The 19177-nt window shown below is 47.9% G+C and overlaps 2 protein-coding genes across 2 annotated transcripts; one reads left to right on the top strand and one right to left on the bottom strand.

Annotated features, from left to right (window-relative positions):
- Positions 1–4403: 4403 nt before the first annotated feature.
- Positions 4404–5120, top strand: LOC115328754. The gene has a single exon (XM_029966252.3). It carries the CDS (start codon positions 4404–4406, stop codon positions 5118–5120), a length of 717 nt encoding a protein of 238 aa, XP_029822112.3.
- Positions 5121–9666: 4546 nt separating this feature from the next.
- On the bottom strand, positions 9667–11959 carry LOC115308372. Its single transcript, XM_040214861.3, has 3 exons — positions 11634–11959; positions 11100–11215; positions 9667–10784 (listed from the first exon to the last, which is right to left on the bottom strand). Exons 1-3 carry the CDS (start codon positions 11957–11959, stop codon positions 9667–9669), a joined length of 1560 nt encoding a protein of 519 aa, XP_040070795.1.
- Positions 11960–19177: the final 7218 nt, after the last annotated feature.

Below are 19177 nucleotides of genomic sequence, written 5' to 3'. Positions count from 1 at the left end.
GACAGATGTTATCTTTGAACAAACCAGCTCCGACGGACACTGCAGTCCCCACCAGCCCGCAGCCGGGATCCTCAGAGCTGGCAGGCCAGCCCTCAACAGCGGCGGCTGCCTTGCTCGCACAAGGAGGATGCTCGCAGCAACCCCCCCAAGGTGTGAATTACCTGATGCAGCTGATTTGCTGTAATCGTATGCATGCCTTGTTTGTTTTGTCACTAAGACAGATGTTATCTTTGAACAAACCAGCTCCGACGGACACTGCAGTCCCCACCAGCCCGCAGCCGGGATCCTCAGAGCTGGCAGGCCAGCCCTCAACAGCGGCGGCTGCCTTGCTCGCACAAGGAGGATGCTCGCAGCAACCCCCCCAAGGTGTGAATTATCTGATGCAGCTGATTTGCTGTAATCGTATGCATGCCTTGTTTGTTTTGTCACTAAGACAGATGTTATCTTTGAACAAACCAGCTCCGACGGACACTGCAGTCCCCACCAGCCCGCAGCCGGGATCCTCAGAGCTGGCAGGCCAGCCCTCAACAGCGGCGGCTGCCTTGCTCGCACAAGGAGGATGCTCGCAGCAACCCCCCCAAGGTGTGAATTACCTGATGCAGCTGATTTGCTGTAATCGTATGCATGCCTTGTTTGTTTTGTCACTAAGACAGATGTTATCTTTGAACAAACCAGCTCCGACGGACACTGCAGTCCCCACCAGCCCGCAGCCGGGATCCTCAGAGCTGGCAGGCCAGCCCTCAACAGCGGTGGCTGCCTTGCTCGCACAAGGAGGATGCTCGCAGCAACCCCCCCCCAAGGTGTGAATTATCTGATGCAGCTGATTTGCCGTAATCGTATGCATGCCTTGTTTGTTTTGTCACCAAGATAGATGTTATATTTGAACAACAATCCAGCTCCGACGGACGCTGCAGTCCCCACCAGCCCGCAGCTGGGAGCCTCGCAGCTGGCGGGCCAGCCCTCGCCTCCCGCTGACTCCATGATGACGGCAGGCAAAAGTGTGCGCCCCAGTCTGCCCTCCAGGGGACCTGATGAGATGTTTAGCGGGCCCTCATGTTCAGAGCAACCCCCCGAAGGTGTGAATTGTCTGTACTTGGCCTTTTATTACAGCATACGCTCTATGTAAACGGGTTCAGCAACCTATGTGTAAGTAAGAATGTGGCATGTGCGACTCAGTGTAATCATTTGTGCCCTTCATGTCAGCAAGGGGGCAGTTTTGTTAATGTATATAGGAGTATTGCACTGTCAGAGTTTAGGCATACACCATGACAGATGATGCCGATGGGTGTAGAACGACCGACAGGAATCATACGTTTTCATAGAGAATTCTATTACACACTTAAGGTCCTGTTTCAGTCTTTCCTTGATACAGTAGCTAGCCGCCTCGGTGGCTCCGAGGCGAGAGCGCCGGCCTACGGGTCCCCAGGTGGCGGGTTCGAATCCTGACCGAGGTGCCCGCAATATGACGGAGGCTTATTGCGGAGAAGGCGCCGTGTAACCGAGCTTTCGGTTGCACGTCAAAAGATCCCCAGGTGGTCGAAATTAATCCTCAGTCCTCCGCTGGGGCGTGCCAGATGCCCTTCGTAGGTTTGGCACGTAAAACCCCCAAATTTGACTTTTTTTTTTTATACAGTAGCTTGGCTCAAGCACGTAGCCAGAATTCTGTTTTGGAGGGGCCCGCCCATGATAAAATGCTGTATGAGGGGGAGGGGGGAGAGGAGGTCCCAGCAAAACAGTAGATTTTGGGGGATGGGGGGGGGGGGGGCCCTGGCCACGTGCCTGGCTTGGCTCTAAAGCTTTGACGGTTTCGACGAAGCTGGACACAAGCACGAGCCTGAGATTAGATTACAATTCCTTGAGGGAAGCAGGGGGTGGTGGTGCATAGCGCGGCCTGTTTGTGAGCCTCACTTGCTCCGACTACCCAGAGCTGCTGTGTCCCTTAACAGTCTTTCTTCGGCAAGCATTAATTTTAGCAGATGACGCCCGGGGAAATGGCGTCCGATTTTGCTGGCTTCAAACAAAGGGCTTCGTTGGGAACGACATGGCGGTAGTGATATCGGTGCATGCTTAGGTCTTTTCGCAATTAATTTCTATGGGCTTAAAGTGAAGAAAAAGGGTTCAAAGTAAGGACTTAACGAGGGCCGATTTTCTCCTGTGCCTAATATTCTGACGTGCCTTACACAAATGTTTTTGTTGCGTAAGCTACACTGGCTGAGGTTGAGTAGTTTCGCGTGGCTCCTGGAGAGCCGTGCTGCGCATGCACAAGGAGCAGTGACGTCACACATGTCAGTCCCCGATGCACGCGCCACGCGCATCCACCCACTCGAGATCATGGATTGCGCTGTCCGGTTGCTCTGGGCGGCAGCTTGGTTGTTTGATACATAACACGGCGCACATCATCGTATCCTGAAGCAGTCACATAATGCATATACCGTGCATCATAAGCTAATCCTAGACAACCAGAAAAGCTAAAGGCCCATTTACACACTTGCGTTCGGAGCGACCACTGTGCTTACAAACGAATGCAACCGCTGTGACTTCAACGACAACTGTGCGTGATGTGTACACACAGATGCAACCAAATGTAGCCATACGAAGCAACAGCCAATGAGAAACGAGCTTCAGCTCTTGCTCCTAGCCAATAGTAAGCAACCCAGCTACGAACATGGCGGACGGTTTCGTGCCCGACGCGAGGTCCTCAGACTCCTCACCGGAGCAGCCGGAGGTTTCGACTGTGGCGAACAGTCACGAAGATCTGCTGTGCGGCTACAATAGCTGTGTAAAGGCTGGTTCAGACATCTGCAACAAACCCGTTATCCACGACTGCGTCCAATGTGACCAGAGCGACCGTTCTGCGCCGCGCGTACACTCCTGCAACCACTGCCACAAGCGCAGCGGGTCGGCAGCATGGCGACCGCCTCTCTGCCGCCGTCAGCTGTTTCAGCGGTGCCTCTAAAAAGAAGGGGACGCTCTGCCACTCACTTGCGTAACAGAAAATAGACATATCGTCTTCTATTACCTAAACTTTATTTTTTTTTCAGAATACGCTTGCAGGGTAGCGCATTAAAAAAAAAAAAAAAAAAAAATGCAGTACGCCGTTTTGCACAATCACGACTTTAATACACGGCTTTGCCAACAATACAAATCTCGCCACACAGCTTTTCTACGATCATAAAAGACAATGAAATTTTAGCAGCAATATAGCAACGCAGAAATATAATTTCGTGGTCAGATAGACGTTGCGAGCGTTCAGGATTGTTAACACTAATCACCTTTCTCGAGTGATGAAAACACGTGAAAACTCACATCCTTTATACGATACACACCAGTAATACCTTGAACTTGAGCACACTCATGGAATGCGCCAAAAAGAAATCCGGGCGATGTTCGAGGACACGAATGCTAAGAAAGCACCACTGTAGTCGAAGTAAACAAACACGACGACACGGGCGTTTCTGCTGTCTTGAGAGTGCCGCCACGAGATCGCCGCATGAGTAGGTGGATCTTCCCTTGTGCTGGGTTATCATAACGGCACACGACGAAAATTCACAGTCAATGATAGCGCTTTTACGGGGCACTATGAGCGTTCACCACGCCGTCCATGCAACGCGCGTGACCGAGCTTTCCTCGATCTGTGATTGGTCTGTCGCTCCCGTCGTTTCCCAACGTAACGAAAAAGTTCAGCCCGGCTCAACTCCTTGCGTTGCGAATGAACACGAACAAAACGACCGTTTGGCGCTTCGTTGCTATGGTAACTTGTCGTTCCAACCGGTTGCATTCGTTCGTAAGCGTAGTGGTCGCTCCGAACGCAACTGTGTGAACGGGCCTTAAGAATAACCAGCTGAACCTAAGCTTACGCTACATAGATCCTGGCATAGCCGAGCTAAGCCACTGCAATTTTTTATTGGTTCTCTGTTGGCTAGTTCTTTTTTTACATGTAACACGGTCCCAAAGTATATATCTGTTGCTGTATCTGCAAGGAGTTACTGGGCAACATCGGCTTTCATGATCTTCACTTATATATGTGCAATTGCTTCACAGAAATGGAGCAGGACGCTGCGATGGCCCTGACCACAGCGGGTGTCAGTTCCGAGGCACTCAGGCTGCGAGACCTGAAACTGGCAAAAATGCAGCAGATGATGCTGCATCTTCAGTCTGAGAATAAGCGCCTCCAAGAGACTGTTGAAGCACTGCAGGCGACACAGCTGAGAGTTGAGACCATCCTAGAGGATCCTAAAAGCTGCATGTATTACACTGGGCTTCCCGAGTTTTCTGTCTTCGACGAACTATATAAGTTTCTTGAACCTCGGGCAGCCAGAATGACCTACTGGCACGGAGACACCAAGACAGACGGTGAGATGAAGCGCCGCACAGGGAAACTAGACCTGAGGGATGAGTTTTTCATGGTCCTCGTGCGGCTGAGGACCGGGATGGCAGGCAGGGAACTTTCCCGCAATTTCAACATCACTGAAGCGCATGTTAGTAAGGTGTTTACGACATGGATTAACTTTCTTCAGCGAGAGTTAAGGGCACTGATCTATTTTCCAACTGTTCTGGAGACTCGGAAAAAACTCCCCGATTCTTTTCACAAATTTCCCAACACGAGAATCGTTCTTGATGCAACTGAGGTGCGTACTCAGAAGCCATCGGCTTTGCTTGCTCAGAGGCAGACCTTTTCACCGTACAAGCATTACAACACGTACAAGGCTATTGTTGGCTGTACGCCCAACGGGTACATTTGCTACGTCTCGGGGCTCTGGGGTGGGTCTGCCTCAGACCGGACGATCGTCGAGGATAGTGAGCTCATGGGGCAGTTGCAGCCAGGGGACGCCATCATGGTGGACAAGGGTTTTAAATTTAATGACCTGCCACCTGGAGTGCAAGTGCACATTCCGCCTTTCCGGCAGCCACACGAGCCTCAGATGCCTGAGCAAGACGTAGCAAACACCCGGCAGGTGGCAAGCGCCCGGGTGGTCGTGGAGCGCGTGATCGGGAGGGTGAAGCAATTTCACATTCTCGATCGGCCATTTCCTATCACAATGATGGACATTGCTGAGCAGGTGTTTCAGGTTTGTTGCTTCCTAAGCAACTTCCGTATGCCAGTGGTCAGTGCCAAGTAGCTAAGCATGGTGCATAGCATTGAACTTGACTGACAAAATTTGCTTTGTTGAACATTTCAGAATAACCTTGTTTTTGTAAAATCCTCTGGCTAGGTTTTTTTCCACTATTTTATGTAACTTCACTACTACTCAATCAAATTGAGATTTTTTTTTTTCTATATGAGCCAAATTCACCTCAAGCGAAACCAACTTAAATGTGGATGATTGCTTGTCAGTTTAGCCTTGAGCGCTGACGTCTTTAGGGTGGAATTTTATCACGTAAAATGCCCTTTCTCAGTTGGATAGCTTTGGGAAACAATGCACACCCACGCATACTCAAAGTTTAGGGAAAAATTGGCTTGGTTTCAGCTTCTGCGTTTGGCTCATAAGAAAAAAAGAACCACAATCAGTCCCTTTCGTGGTTTTAAGAGTAACTTGGTGTCTTACAGTTAAAAAGTCATTATTTAGTACTCAAACTTCAACACTTTTTGCAAGTAGCTTACACTCCCTTCGAAGTTACTCATAGGTAGGGTTCTGCATTTTTGGAGTTTTATTTCTGAGCAAGTTCAGAGGCTGTTTTTCAGAGTTTATATCTTAAACAAATTCAGTTTTTTGGAGCTTTCTCTCATGGTACATAAAAATTCAGTTTTTTCGTCTTTTTTATGCAGCGAATAAGAGGCAGAAAACAGCAGTTTGCGAATTTAGTCCAGTCTTTTTTTATACATGTCACCACAATCGATTATTGTCGTAGAGATTTGGTGACATGTTTTGTTGACAAGGGGCCAAAAAATTTTGGCTGTGGAGCTTGCGTACAAAAGTTAAAACTAAAAAAGAAAAAAAAAAAGAAACGCCGAAGTTATCCGGAAAATATAAAAGCCATTGGAGTTCATAGAACTGGCAGTCTCAAAATTTTGAGTTTTCTGGATAAATCCGAATCACCAACTGTTTTACCGGCGATTTTTTTTGTGTGATTTTATCGGATTTTTGAGAAAATACGGAACCCTACTCCTAGGTTTCTTCCGTCTTCTTTTAGGTAGGCGGCAAGTCATAAATATGACAAACTTAATTTGTTTTGACTGGGTACCTTGCTATTGCGTACATTTCATCTGATATTTTGGATCACGGCCACAGCTGTTCTCCACTCCCCTGCGAGCGTGATGTATAGTGTTTGTAATGCTTTAAAAGGTTGCCTCTCGTGCACCAAGGACGGTGGTTCGGAATACCTCTGTACAGCAATGAAAAGAATGGTCAGTTTGGGGGTCGACGACCTGGAGATCTTTTGACATGCAACCGAAATCTCCATTGCAGGACGTCTTCTCTGTAATAAGCCTCCGACATAGTGTGGGCCTCTCATTCTCTATTCGAACTCGTCGTTCTATTTTACTTTATTCAGTGCCCCTAACCCTCCCTGCTGACCGCAACCCTATGTCGCTATACTCCGCGACAACTTTTCTTGGCAATGCAATAAAAGGTACGTCCCGCGTCCCCTCTCCCATTTTGGAAGATGGTGGCTTGCGCTTGCTAGTGATGCTTCGGGCAATGGATGCACAAACCGTCGGCCTTCGTTGCACAACGCTGTGCCACTTTCACGGGTCATTTTCCCTTATTTATCCATCTTTTTGAGTTTCCCTGATAATTCCCTGACTTCTGCAGATGACCACAATTCGCTGACAATTTGAGGTTTTCCAGAAAAGTAGACACCCTGGAAGGTTACCAGCAAGAATTTTGGCTAGGTGTTGAACTAAAAGTGTTGTACGAAACTGTCCCACTCTAAGGCTGTTAAAGGGATACTACAATGAAATTTTGGCGCTCATTATTTGGTCTATATGTGTTCAAAGGAGCAGTACGACATCGAACATCCATATATCTTGTTAAAAAAAGACACGAAAAGGAATTTTAAAACGAATTAAACGATTAGCAAAGAGCACCTGGTGGATTCTCTAATGCCTCAAATGTAATGCTCGTCTAGGAACCTTGGCAGCTAGTGACGGAGGCTGTCTCGCCTCCGGCCACGACGAAAGAAGAGTGGAAGGAGGAACTCCCCTCTTCCCGAGAACGCCTTTTGTGCGTCGCAGAAGTCGCTATTGTCCCCCTACAAGATTACAGAAGATTAACCCGTCACTCAAAATTCGTACAAAAGCAGCCGCTTCGGTGGCTGGAACGACTAGGCCATCCTCTCGACGTCAGTCTCACCGTAGCTTTGCTCGTCCCGAGACGACCTACGTCACGATTGCGTTGGATGTCACGTGGTCTCCGCAGGGCCTTCTCCGAGTGTTTGCCAGAGTAGGCCGTTTATAACAAAAAATACAGCCACCAGGCTCAAAATACAAACGTGCGATTGTCATTTACGGATATTATGGATCATATTCAACCTATTTTTTAACAGGACGGGAATATTTCAAATTTCGTTGAAGTATCCCTTTAAGTCTTCGTTAGGCTTGTCAGATAAACAAGCTTCTTTCGCATGTCATTTGCTGTCGAGGTAGTAAGTACTGGATTTGGTAGTCACGTAAAGCTACGATGCCTTTCATGTTTGAGACATGCATGTTTTGAATGAAATAACAAATAACTGATGTTAAATTAAGACCACCGTATTTACCACAATGGGAGGTTGGTAATGCTGTGCAAGGAGCAAAACTTCTTTTCTATGGTTTGGAGAGGGAGAGTGTAGCAACATCTCTTGGGTGGCTTCTTGTCTCATCGTCTCTAGCGTTTTTGTGGTTATACATCTTTCTAATTTGGATTGTTGCAGCAGCATTTCTCTAGGATGGTCTCTGGTCTCACTGTCTATTGTTTAAAGGATGTATATCTCCGTGTGTATTGAATGACCGTTGTCACAGCCGTTCCATCCTGGTTCCCTCTTTGGGAATGAGGATTGAGCGGTGATGCCTTTGTGGTATGGTAGCTCAGTTTGTCTCTTGTTCATTATGCAGTCTGGGCGATTGCAACCTTCAGTGAATTTATGAAGCATGCTTTTGCCAGTAGTATTCTGTTTTGATGAGAGGTCTATACGAGTCTTTTTTTCTGCAGCATGGGAAGTATGTGGGCCTGTTTAAAGCATTGTTAATAAACCACAATAATTTTCTGTACAACACTAGCCAGATATGGATCGCATCGGTCATGGTAGTTATGGTTATTTCGAAGTTTGTGCTCCTTCAGCTATGAGCTGCAGAGAAGTTTGTGAAACTCGTGGCTTTGTCTATGCAGGTCTTGTATGAGTGCATTTAAGTTGCTAAAACATAGATAGTTGTAATAAATGTTAACACATATTTGAAAGCCTGCCTAACAAACCCGATAGGTGGTTACATTTGCAACATTTAAAGGGGTCACGAAACTATTTTCGGACAAATAACTGTGGCAGTTACTGTCACTAGTGTAATCAAGATCCAAAAGACATTTTAGCCTAGGAGCGCTACTTCTTATTTTGAAAAATGAAAAGGATTGGAGTGTGTGGTGCCCCTCAACTCTTTCACCAGTTTCCGGGTCACATGCGTAGTGATGCACTGCTGGGACACAGACTTCCGGATTTTTTCTATCTTTGGCACCCCCAGTGAGCATTCTGCTCCAGCGACAGCAGGCTCTCTTGCCTTGGATTAGCATTCTTAACTTTTCAGTTTTTTGGTCACAGTGAAACACTGCAGCCAGTCGGCAAAGCGAACCCTCTTCCCACGCTAAACAGCAAGAAGGGGACGCTTCTGTGTACTTTAGGTAGATGGCGCCTCTAAAACGTTGTGTAATAAAAGCTTGCCAATAATACGAGACTTCTGACGCCATTTCTTTACATTTAGCAACAACATTTATAAATATTCCTCGTAAGGGCAACTCCGCTTCAGTTTTGTTTTTGAGAAAACAATGTAGACCTCTTCCGTATCAAAGTTTCGGGGTCGGTCTCGATTCATGTTTAAAACCAGATTGCGCAAAAAGTATTTGACATTTCTCGAAACAGATTATATGATGTCGTTTCGTAGTACTTTCCAAGTTGGAATCAGTCATAATCCCAATATGCCTGAAGTGAAGCAGAGTTATCCTTTAAATTGAGCAGATACTTGGTCAGCTTCTTAACTCGGTACACTGTGCCCACACGACTGTCACCCACCGCAACATCACATTGTGGTACCCGTGGCCACCGTATGCGGCTGCAGGTCGGCAAATAGTCCATATTTCCCTTTGCGATTACGCAGCGCACTTGCGACATTTCGAGGGAAGAGGGCGTGTTAAAACTTTTACTAAGGTGGACAAAATAAAGGATAGAAGCTGCAGATCCTTTTTACATTAAAATTGATTCATGACCCCTTTAGAATCGTGCAAGTCTAAAGAACTACTCTTACTAAATCATGATCATCCACAATTTAGTTTCTATATTTGCAATAAAATTTGCGAGCCTAAGCAGCACACCTGGCATTTCACTTTATATTCGACATTTGTTGAAGTGTGTCTTGTTTCTATAAATGTATCATGGTGAGACACGGGAGTTGCTGCACAGATGATGCCATCCGAGGTGCGTAAATGTGTGGCTCTTAAAAGAGCCGTTTGATTCGGGAAGCCCACAGCGTGGTGCAGACGTCCCTTACTGTAGCTTCCGCAGCTTCTTCTTGAGGCCAGGCCCATCCTCCACCACATAGAAGCCGGCGCAGTACTTCTTGTAGGAGACATACTGGCCGAGTGCGATGAGGTCTCTTCGTCGCCTGATGCGGCCAATCAGGACTTCCGGAAACAGGGCATGCTCAGCGAAGTACAGCAGTCCTGGCAGGAGCTCACCCTCGACAAACTTCTCGTCGAAAAAGATGGTCTCTGTGTGCGTAGAGCGGGCGACCGTCTTGTTGTTGGTCCAGACAACGAAGTCGCACCACTTGTGTCCAGTCACAGCCATCTGACCTTGAACCTGGTAGTAGTAGGCATGACGTTTCTTTAAGCGGATCTCTCCACCAACTTCCTCGCAGCAAAATTTCTTGTCCTGCTTGCACGCCTCCAGAGGTGTTAGCCCCACCTTAGATGACGGGCACTTCACCTCCAAAAGGCCCTCTTCGCCATCCTTGATAACGATGCGGTCCGGTGAGGCAGCCACAAAGCTGTACACAGGATGGATGTGGAGCCCTGTCTCGTGCACCTCCAAACAGTCAACCTGCGCACCCATGAGTTGCTCGTAGGCAGCAACGGCGTCGCCCTCGTGCATCCTCCCGTAGCGCATGGCCTCACTTGCAGAGTCTGGGCTGGGATACAAAATTCCCTTCACCAGATATTCTGGCTTCACGCACTTGATGACTTTGGAAAACACTGATGCTGTGATTCGCCCTCGCCGTTCCTCATGCCACCTGGGGTTGTCGGCTTGGCCGATGGTGGACCGCGTGACCTCTGCCCGCTCTTCGTCGGTCAGTGGAGGTAGGAACTCTGCGTGCTTGTAGACAGCGTCCCGGGCGTTCCTGCTCCACAGGTCCTCATCGTCGGCTATTGGCAGTGGTGGCCTCGCTGGTCGGGCTTCCTCGGCACCACTGAACTCGAGCCATATGAGACCTGGTGTGCGAATGCGGAGGCCATCCCGCAGAGCCTGGATCTGCTCCGACGATGCACCGCCAACAGCCTCGCAGGGGTTGTAGGAGCGTCTCTTCTTCTCCATCACTGGCCGGTTGACCAAATACTTGCAGAATGTGATGTCTGCAAGCGGCTGCGGAGGAGCAGGCTTCTTGGCTGCAACGAGAAAGGTTCACCTGTCAGTGCTGCCCAGTTCTAATGTGCGACATCTGAGTTCCACATTTCATAGTCATGCGGATGGTGCATAATCGCTCAAACTGCTTTATGTAGAGGGTATTTGTTAATTTGGAAGGTGTAAGCGACCTCGAGCGATTGACCCATCGCTGTAATTATAGAGCCCAAGAGGGAGTGGATGGTCGAGTCTACATATTTAAAAAGTGACAGAAGTGAGCCTGACCCTCCATCGACAGTCAGAAATTTAACGCTTGATGTTGCTCAAGCGTATCTCGAAGTAATCTCCAATGTACACACCTTGAGGAGGCACCGCCCAAATGCAGGGTATGTCGGTGCAGGAAGTGCCGCCTGCATTGCAGCTCTCTTCTGCAGTCAGCAGGAGTGCTGCAATGTGATGGCAGGTCTCGCTGAGCCTGTAAAATATAAAAGGGCAACATTAAACGAGCAGCTCCATAACTACTAACAATGAGCACAGAAATAAACTCGTCAGATTCTACTGCCCCAAAGCGAGCATGGCGGTTTTCATCGCACATAGACTACGCGTGTTTGATATAAACGCACGTGCATTAATTCTTCACTCTATCTGAACTAAGGCGCACGCACTTCGGGGAAATGAGGGAACATAGGGCGTTTTGTAAACGTTTTTGTCGCGCGTCGAGCAGAGTGAACCCCCAAACCAGCCCGGTTCGATCTGGATGAGCTTCGCACCGGCGTGCATCACTCTGCTTGACTGTGACAAGCGAGTGCGAACGCACCGCGATAATTTGTCATTATATAATACTTTGTTTTAGTATTACATGCTATGTCATCTGTAAGCTAAGCATCACTCACCCAGCAACACAGCTGCAACTGCCGCCCATGATGCGCCCGGTGCCACTGGCAAACCACGCCGAGACGGTGTACGGCGCCTTCTTCATGGACGGAAGGCAGATAGCCCGGACCAGGCATATCTGGGAGTCGTCCGAAGCGTTCCATCTCACGTTACGGACGTAGCCTTCTTCCTTAAAGGCCCATCCTCGGTTGACCTGCCGAAACGAGTCGGTCTCTCGGCGCAAATACCGCCAGACTTCGCCTTGCGACAGGCTCGTGAACTGCGGAGGCTTCTCGGTCCAGCGGTCTGGTTGAAACGAGAACGGAATGCGCTCGTCCTCGGCCATCGTTCGCGGTCCCCGAAGAGCAGCGGATAGGCTAGGAGCTCACGTGTAGGCACAAAGCACCTGCAAACGCGGAAGAAATCAAGCCTAATGGCGGTCGTGCTTTCCTACCGCGATAATCCGTTCTTACCCTCAAACCAGGTTTCTACTAGTTCGCCGAAATATCGCCAGGTGGCTCCACAGCTCCGGAAAGAAGTGGGTTGGGGCATATCGCGGTGCTGCTTCGGCAGGCGCTCCCCGGGTGACGTCCGCAGCTGTACCGACACCTGTTCTGGTCCCTGCAGGCACGTCTAGTGTGGCCCAGCCAGCCGCAGGCTCCGCACTGCAACGGACGAGGATACGCCGCCGACACCGGGAGACGGCGCCCCCACAAGTCGACGTGCTGCGGTCGCGGGCCGTCGTGCAGCTTGACGGAGTGCCCGCGCGTGAACACCTCGGTCCGCTGGATGGGGGTCTCGGACGAGATGCCCTCGATGACCTCGGCCGTCTCCGCCTCGAATCGGGGGCGGACGATGTCCCTACTTTGGGCCTGCGGCCTGCTCAGCTGTTTGTCTATGCTGGGAAAAGCGATTGAGAAACTCAATCGTGACGTCGCCGGTGGGAGGAGCCTAATCTCAATCGGCGGCGAACTCAACTGGCAGGGAACTCTATCGCGGCTCGTTGATGACGTCGACGAAGAGTGGCGATTGAGTTGAAACTTTATCGAGATTTTGTACCTGAAATTTCCCTATAGGGAGCAGTGATGTCCCTATGGGAAATATTTTGAATGCGCAGTGAAGCGTCTTGTAAAAGCAATATTTGTAAATTCCCAAAATGTAGGATACAGTCCAATTGAAATGAAAACACTTGCATTCAATTATGGTTGCTCCAAAAAAAGATTTTAACGTAAGGGGCACAGTAATCGTGTGCTGCAGCACTTCGTGATGAACCGGATCTTCGGCTGTTGTGTGGATGTAGCAATGGCCGAAAACTGCGCGAAGAAACGTAGGCTCGGCGCTCGCGTGTCCCCAGGGCAGTTCGCGCTCTTGCTAGACTATCTGGCGGCCAACCCGGCCCTTGTTAGACCCGCCACGGATAGTCCGCTGACTAAGGAAGAGCGGAACGCCCTGTGGGACACAGTGGTAAGCGAGTTGAATGCTCAAGGCCCGGCCATAAAAAGCCGGGCCGAGTGGAAAGCTCATTGGAATGGCCGCGTGTGCGCGGTGAGGCGGCGCGATAGCGACATATCTTGTGCCACAATACAGACCGGCGGGGGTGTGAACCCAATACCCCCCTAAACGCCGAGGAGGAGAAGGTCCTGGCCCTCGTTGGCACCGATTCATCGAGGGGGTGCGGGGGACGACGAGTCGGAGTGGCGCCGATCGTGGAAGTACCTGCAGAGGCGGTAAGTACGTAGAATCGTAGCTCAGGTGCTATGCTGCGTTTGACCTATTGAGCAAGGACTAAATAACGCGAACTGGAGCGTTTGTGCTTTCTACTGTTGTTTCCCTGAAAGCTTGGATCGTGCTCCTTAAGTTCACGGGCAATTGTTCTCATGGACCATGCTCTATTTGTGCCTGTAGTGTTGGAGATGCCACACTACATTCACACATCGCCAGAAAGTCGGTCCTGTTGACATGCTGTTGTGTTGACCGGGTTGCAGTGCATTATACAGGACCCCTCACCAGCTGATGAGGATGAGGCAGCACCGGAATCGCCCCTTAATGTGCCGGCACCCACTTCACAAGTGGCAGCGCCACCCCAACCGAGCGGTGCGTGCGAAAAGCAAATTTACATATCGTAGAATGCATACTTGCTACTTTCGATTTACCTGCATCTCCTGCACCGGTGCATTCTGCAGCACTGGATTTACGAGTGCGGCCTGTAGCGAAACTCGACTCGAAGCACACTGCTGCACTTTTCTGCACCATGCTACACCTTTCTGCATCGGTGGAGGCTGGTGCACATGCAAGTCGAAGGCCAGTGTAGAATGTGCTTCATGTTCTTTTCAGTACACCAGCCGCCAGGCGCCCTGCCTCCCCGCGTGGTGAGGGTACGATCTGGACCAGAGTGTACCACCAGGGACCTCCTGGCTACGCAGAAGGAGCAGCTGGCTGCCCAGCTGGACCTGTTGGCTACCCAACAGGGCCTTCTGGCCACGCAGAGGGAGCAGCTGGCTGCCCAGCGGGACCTGGTGGCCACCCAGCAGCTACAGCTGGTAGCATTGCAGCAGGTAATTGAGCTGCGCAGGGGCACACAAGAAGCGATACGTGGGCTGACAAGTGTAAGTATTCTGTTTTACACCATCAAGCACCCTGGGCAAACTCCAGCCATGGTGCCCCCCCCCCCCCCTTCTCCCGTTTTGCAGGTATAATGGCACGCTGTGCGAGTAGTGGGCCAACACCAGTGTTTTGTCAGATGAGAACCACATTCCAAAAACAAAGGGTGTTGTGTTCAAATTAATAAATAAAAAGCTAAAAGAATGTCAAGAGAGTGCAGCAGTGTCCCCATATTGACGGCACCCTAGGTGGTCGCCACTCCCAGGGCCGGCCCTGCCCGAGAGGCATACTTACTAATGAGAGCACAGACATCTGCATTCAAACCATACAAACTTGAAAGTATAAAACAGAGAGGACGAGGACGAGAACAGGACATCTTTCATTTAGCAACAACATAGAATGGCAGAACGATAAAACCGCCCCCCAAGGGTCTCAACGTTCTAAAAGAGGGAAAGGAGATACTAGTTATAAAGGAAGGGGAATACACTAAAAGAAAAGTTTGAAAAGCGCATCAGTGATCTAGTTATTTTCGATTACTTAGAATTAACCTTGGTCATTGTCAGTGATAATGCGGAATTATTCTTGTTTGCAGTCCAAAAAGGGAATTGTACTATAAATATAAAAGTTTAAAAAGCTGTAGCGTGACGACGAGGTGTCAATATTCTAGTCATCTCTGGTGTTAGGAATTCGACCTCTGTCTTTGTCAATGATAGTGACGGTGCAGAAATGTTGTTGTTAACAGTCCCCATGGCAAATGACTCGATGATTTCTCTTCCAAATCTGTTATTGTGCCCGCCCAGTATATTAGTATTAGAAAAATGAGGTGTACAGTCATCGCATGTGCGGCTGTGAACGACAATGGGGTGATACGACTCAGTTGAAGCCTTTGATGCTTCCAAGTTATGTTCTCTGAGTCGGTGGTTGACGCATCTCCCAGTCTGTCCAATGTACTGACTGCCACAGCTTAGTGGAATCGAATAAACCTTCCTTTCTTCGCATTCTACGAACTTTTTTGCATGTTTTACATTGCACCCTCGGGGACTGTCGCTCCCATTAACCTTTTTGCACATCTGTTTGAGGCGCATGCGACAAGAAAAAACCACACTCGTGTCAAACTTGGACGCGATAGACCTTAAACGGTGCGCGGAATTGTGCATGTAGGGGATCACAGCGAAACGACCTTTCTTTTTTGAAACAACTTGCGGAAGTTGTGGTTTGATAATGAACCTCTCAAGGGTGGAGCGAAGTAGGTCAGCAGGAAAGCCTGCTTTTTCTAACCTCTGCTGCTGCAACTTAAGGCTACTTTCCGAGAAATGCTTGCACGACTTGGAGAATGAGGACTTGAAAAGTGACCTTACTATTCCATGCTTAACGGACTTGGAGTGAGCACTGGTGAAAGGGAGGACTGGCTTCTCCGACCTCTGCTGGAAGGCCCAACAAACACCTGAGGAATGAGGATGCAATCGTAAATCCAGAAATTGTAATCCTTCCACTGAAGGATTTTCCCGGGTAAAAGTAAGCCCTGCCGCACAGCCTTTGAAAACTTCAAAGATGCTGTCAGCGGACGCAGCATCTGGATAAATGACCAAGTAATCGTCAACATACCTAAAAACTAGGCAACCCTGGAAGGACTTTTTCAACTGATCGTTGATAGCCCTGTCAACAAAGAGAAGAAATATTTCACTAAGGACAGGTGCAAGGCAAGAGCCTATACAAACTCCCTTCTTTTGTCTGTAAATATTTCCTTCGTATTCTACCAAAGTGGACTGCAAATAAATATCTATCAGGTCGATGAAGCCCTCAACCGATACACCGGAGGAATTTTGAAAGTCGCAAATTCCGTGTTCATGGATTGCATTAGTCACAGAATCTAAGATGAGTTTTGGTTCTAGGCTGTAATACAATCTTCAATGTCGAAAGACATAACTGAGTGCGGGATGGAACAAAAATGAAGCGAATCGAAGCGGGGGATTAATTCAAGGGAGTTTTGGACTCTGAAAGGCTGAGGGAGGATGATATTAGACAAATGTTTTTGTAGATAACGACCCAGAGGCTTTTGCCAACACCCAATTTCTGAAATTATGCTCCTGAAGGGAACTCCATACTTGTGAGTCTTTGCAGTAAAGAAAACAGACAAATACTGTTTGGCAGGACTACCAATGACGTTCTTAAGAGAGGTCAAGTTCAAGGAGGAACAAAGTTCCTTTGCCCTCGAACGCAGTCTACCCGAAGGCCTAGTTTTTAAGGGCTCAAAATTCTTTGACAAGGCATCAAGAACCTTATCATTAAAAGCACTTTCCTCCAAAATTACAAAAACACCCGTTTTGTCCGATTCAAGTAATTTTAGGTGTTCTTGGCGATCTTGAATCGGACAAAACGGGTGTTTTTGTAATTTTGGAGGAAAGTGCTTTTAATGATAAGGTTCTTGATGCCTTGTCAAAGAATTTTGAGCCCTTAAAAACTAGGCCTTCGGGTAGACTGCGTTCGAGGGCAAAGGAACTTTGTTCCTCCTTGAACTTGACCTCTCTTAAGAACGTCATTGGTAGTCCTGCCAAACAGTATTTGTCTGTTTTCTTTACTGCAAAGACTCACAAGTATGGAGTTCCCTTCAGGAGCATAATTTCAGAAATTGGGTGTTGGCAAAAGCCTCTGGGTCGTTATCTACAAAAACATTTGTCTAATATCATCCTCCCTCAGCCTTTCAGAGTCCAAAACTCCCTTGAATTAATCCCCCGCTTTGATTCGCTTCATTTTTGTTCCATCCCGCACTCAGTTATGTCTTTCGACATTGAAGATATGTATTACAGCCTAGAACCAAAACTCATCTTAGATTCTGTGACTAATGCAATCCATGAACACGGAATTTGCGACTTTCAAAATTCCTCCGGTGTATCGGTTGAGGGCTTCATCGACCTGATAGATATTTATTTGCAGTCCACTTTGGTAGAATACGAAGGAAATATTTACAGACAAAAGAAGGGAGTTTGTATAGGCTCTTGCCTTGCACCTGTCCTTAGTGAAATATTTCTTCTCTTTGTTGACAGGGCTATCAACGATCAGTTGAAAAAGTCCTTCCAGGGTTGCCTAGTTTTTAGGTATGTTGACGATTACTTGGTCATTTATCCAGATGCTGCGTCCGCTGACAGCATCTTTGAAGTTTTCAAAGGCTGTGCGGCAGGGCTTACTTTTACCCGGGAAAATCCTTCAGTGGAAGGATTACAATTTCTGGATTTACGATTGCATCCTCATTCCTCAGGTGTTTGTTGGGCCTTCCAGCAGAGGTCGGAGAAGCCAGTCCTCCCTTTCACCAGTGCTCACTCCAAGTCCGTTAAGCATGGAATAGTAAGGTCACTTTTCAAGTCCTCATTCTCCAAGTCGTGCAAGCATTTCTCGGAAAGTAGCCTTAAGTTGCAGCAGCAGAGGTTAGAAAAAGCAGGCTTTCCTGCTGACCTACTTCGCTCCACCCTTGAGAGGTTCATTATCAAACCACAACTTCCGCAAGTTGTTTCAAAAAAGAAAGGTCGTTTCGCTGTGATCCCCTACATGCACAATTCCGCGCACCGTTTAAGGTCTATCGCGTCCAAGTTTGACACGAGTGTGGTTTTTTCTTGTCGCATGCGCCTCAAACAGATGTGCAAAAAGGTTAATGGGAGCGACAGTCCCCGAGGGTGCAATGTAAAACATGCAAAAAAGTTCGTAGAATGCGAAGAAAGGAAGGTTTATTCGATTCCACTAAGCTGTGGCAGTCAGTACATTGGACAGACTGGGAGATGCGTCAACCACCGACTCAGAGAACATAACTTGGAAGCATCAAAGGCTTCAACTGAGTCGTATCACCCCATTGTCGTTCACAGCCGCACATGCGATGACTGTACACCTCATTTTTCTAATACTAATATACTGGGCGGGCACAATAACAGATTTGGAAGAGAAATCATCGAGTCATTTGCCAGGGGGACTGTTAACAACAACATTTCTGCACCGTCACTATCATTGACAAAGACAGAGGTCGAATTCCTAACACCAGAGATGACTAGAATATTGACACCTCGTCGTCACGCTACAGCTTTTTAAACTTTTATATTTATAGTACAATTCCCTTTTTGGACTGCAAACAAGAATAATTCCGCATTATCACTGACAATGACCAAGGTTAATTCTAAGTAATCGAAAATAACTAGATCACTGATGCGCTTTTCAAACTTTTCTTTTAGTGTATTCCCCTTTCTTTATAACTAGTATCTCCTTTCCCTCTTTTAGAACGTTGAGACCCTTGGGGGGCGGTTTTATCGTTGTGCCATTCTATGTTGTTGCTAAATGAAAGATGTCCTGTTCTCGTCCTCGTCCTCTCTGTTTTATACTTTCAAGTTTGTATCTATTAACCAACACGCTCGTTTTCAACTGTAATTCAAACCATCCGTTCCGTTGCACGATACGCCAAGAACATGCTGTTCAAGTACTATTTATTACACATGTCCTTATTGAAAGAGTTTCAGCAGAATTCGTTTTTTGTGAGTATATCCCCTTTCTCCTTTGCCTGCAGGCTGTGGAGGGACTAGCAGCCGCCAGCACACAGCAGACGTCATCATTGACAACCTTAATACTACACCTTATGGGGGTGCCGAACTTGCAGCCGCCACAATAAAGAAATCTCGACATAATTTCCTTTGTCATTTATTTTATTGTGCTCTAAAGATGACCACATTTACCCTTGTCAACAGTGCACCACAACACACGAATGTTGCAATCCTAAGAATAAAACAAAAAATCGGATTGAAGTGCCCATAATCTATATAAACACTTTTATTACAAATTTCTAAAATCGGTAAAAGGAAAAAAAAAACATCTATATGAGGTGAGAGCGAACTGCTACACAAGGCTTCCATAGTTACTGTACAGGGAGATGATAATTTAACATGTAAGTTACAGTATAGTGACAGGAAAACCTGACAGGCTGGGGCAG

This window comes from Ixodes scapularis, unplaced genomic scaffold (assembly GCF_016920785.2).
Source record: "Ixodes scapularis isolate PalLabHiFi unplaced genomic scaffold, ASM1692078v2 PGA_scaffold3__209_contigs__length_174095766, whole genome shotgun sequence".
Classification (NCBI taxonomy): Eukaryota; Metazoa; Arthropoda; class Arachnida; order Ixodida; family Ixodidae; genus Ixodes; species Ixodes scapularis.
Note: the sequence above shows the minus strand (reverse complement) of the source record. Positions and strands in the feature narration are given on the sequence as shown.